The 2,356-nt window shown below is 50.0% G+C and overlaps 1 protein-coding gene across 1 annotated transcript; it reads right to left on the reverse strand.

Annotated features, from left to right (window-relative positions):
* Nucleotides 1–462: 462 nt before the first annotated feature.
* On the reverse strand, nt 463–1,992 carry F4813DRAFT_382290 (uncharacterized protein; the record flags this gene model as incomplete). Its single annotated transcript, XM_049245785.1, has 3 exons — nt 463–1,223; nt 1,283–1,519; nt 1,572–1,992. The coding sequence occupies 3 exons, from the start codon at nt 1,990–1,992 to the stop codon at nt 463–465; spliced, it is 1,419 nt and encodes a 472-aa protein (XP_049097066.1).
* Nucleotides 1,993–2,356: the final 364 nt, after the last annotated feature.

The following is a 2,356-nucleotide window of genomic DNA, read 5'->3' on the forward strand; positions in this document are numbered from 1 at the left end:
GTTAGACTGGTCACGTCGAGGCTCTCTGCAAAATTGAAAGACAAATTGCCCCCGCCTCATACGCGTATGCGAGGAGGACAATTTAATGGCGGTTTATGGTAATATAGTAACTGCCGCCCCTAATTAAAATGAATCGATATTCAACAAGGACGCCAGAGCGCTTAAGATGCATAGCATCCGGCCTCTGTCGTCCTAGAAGGCTACTCTGTATTGAGTCTCGAGACAGCCAGTCAACGATTCACGTTGACTTAATGCCAAGACCCCCAGCTCTCAAGCCAAGGTGAACAACTAACCCATCGAGGGCTACGCCGCACGTATGCAGGTGTTCGCAAAACATATACAGTTAATGAGTTGCCTTAAGCTGGGGCTCGGACGTTAGATAAACTCTTTAGTATGACGAAGACAGCCGCCAACACAGCTAGTTGACAAGACTATAGGTCCCCGTCGACCGCCGGCGGGGACCTATTGTGTAGGGTGCCGAGGAAGAGTATCGCCCTTTGTACCTGGCCCCGGAAGAGATCCTGGCTCGTGAGGCATGTAATTGGGAAAAGTAGGTTGAGGCAATGAACGAATCATCCCGTCGTGTTGCGTATTATGGCTCACTCTTGGTAGGCTGTCGAATGATGTGCCCATGTACTGTTGGCTTTGAGCCATCGGAACTCCCGTGTGGCCGACAAAAGGTTGATGCGCGTTGCTAGGCTGCTGTGGGAAAGTATAAGCCGATGGATTACTAGGTGCCGCAGAACCGGTTTGCCACGGTTGTTGATACATCGTCGGAGTTGCCGGGCTCGCGTATTCCGATGGCGTTGTGAACATGGACGATCTTCTGCTTGAATCGTGCGGACCGGTGTACATATCGTGGAGGCCTAAGTTCGCAGAGGGATGGAGCGGAGCTTGACTGGGCATACTAGGCGCTTCCACAAAATTCTGCCGCTCGGTACCTATTTCAGCGCCTAATACTGGCTGGGGGTATTGAGTACCGCGAACTGGCATCTCCCCTACGAATGCATCACCGGATATTTGGGTCGCGGGGCTTTGCTCGGTGCTATGTGATTGAGCCATGAGCGTCTGTGGCATATTTGCTCTTTGCGGGGATGAGCTGGAGGAATTGGGAGCTGGATTGTGTTCGCCCTCATCTCTCCCAGGTGTTACATCCTCGGTGTCCGATACATACCCCTGACTGAGACGGTCGTTGGGCATCACGTAGACGACGGTCGAACCATCTATAATCATGATTAGCACCGACTTAATAATATACAACAACCGACTTTGGACTGCTTACCAATTTGGCCATCTTTATATCGTTCCTCGAGATGAGCAACCTTGAAGATTTCCTTCAAGTAAGGCTTCTTTTGCAGGTTGCTAGGGTTGTCCTTGTCGGTGAAGAATGACGATAAGGCTTCATTAGTGACCTCCTCTAGCTTACTCACATTGAGATAAAGCTTTTGGATACTTGGATGTTGCGCGTGATTCGGCTCGATTATCATCCGAAGAATATGGTTGAGGAGGTGAACCCGTTCTAAGATTATTGGTCAGTATAAGTACGGTTGACCGGTTTGTAACCGTCTTACCGCGTTTGTACAGATGGTCAGGCTCCTTGTGCCTAACCTTGTGGTCTCGATTTGGCCCCCAAGGCTTTGGCCACCAATCAGGTGCTTTTTCATCTGCGCCTGTGTAAGGGTGCGTGGACTGCTTCTTTGGCTCGACCGCCTTCACCCAAGCTTTGGCAAGTAATTTGCATGCGCTTTGCTGAATAGTCTTGAACCGTTCTTCATAGAATGCCCAAACGGCCTTGTCATCGCGGATTGTAATTCCTCTTTTTGAGGGACTTGATGACGCTGTAGGTTCGTCGTCATAGTTCTCGGGCTCGCGCCGTATCATGCTTGCCCTTGGGCGTTTGCGAGCCTTGTAGTTTCCATCGTCTTCGAAACTCGTTAAACTTATAGGCTGTCCATATCGACGCTCCTGTGCCCAACGCCTACCCGGGTCCATGGGGTACCGATTAATTTCTGGTTCGAAACCAGATTCTGACTCGGTATATGCAGGGTTCGAAGCTGAACCGGCAAGTCTTAGTTGAGCGCGTTTGAAAGGTCTGATTGAAATTAGACTTACCGGACTGAAGACGCTGTAGTTCGCGACTGAGCGCTTCAACATCCAAGAACCTTGTTATATTTATCCCTGGTATATTAGGCGCTGTGAAGATGGCGGGCTTCCCTTCTATGACGGGTATAACCACATAGAACTCGGCTGGGATATTGCAGCACTCGCGTAAAGCTTTGTCGATAGCCTATACTATGCTCAATACTACATACTCAAGAGAATGGAACTATCTCACTCACCATAGGAGGTCGCCGTA

Source organism: Daldinia decipiens (genome assembly GCF_022478715.1).
Source record: "Daldinia decipiens strain CBS 113046 unplaced genomic scaffold F4813scaffold_32, whole genome shotgun sequence".
Taxonomy (NCBI): Eukaryota; Fungi; Ascomycota; class Sordariomycetes; order Xylariales; family Hypoxylaceae; genus Daldinia; species Daldinia decipiens.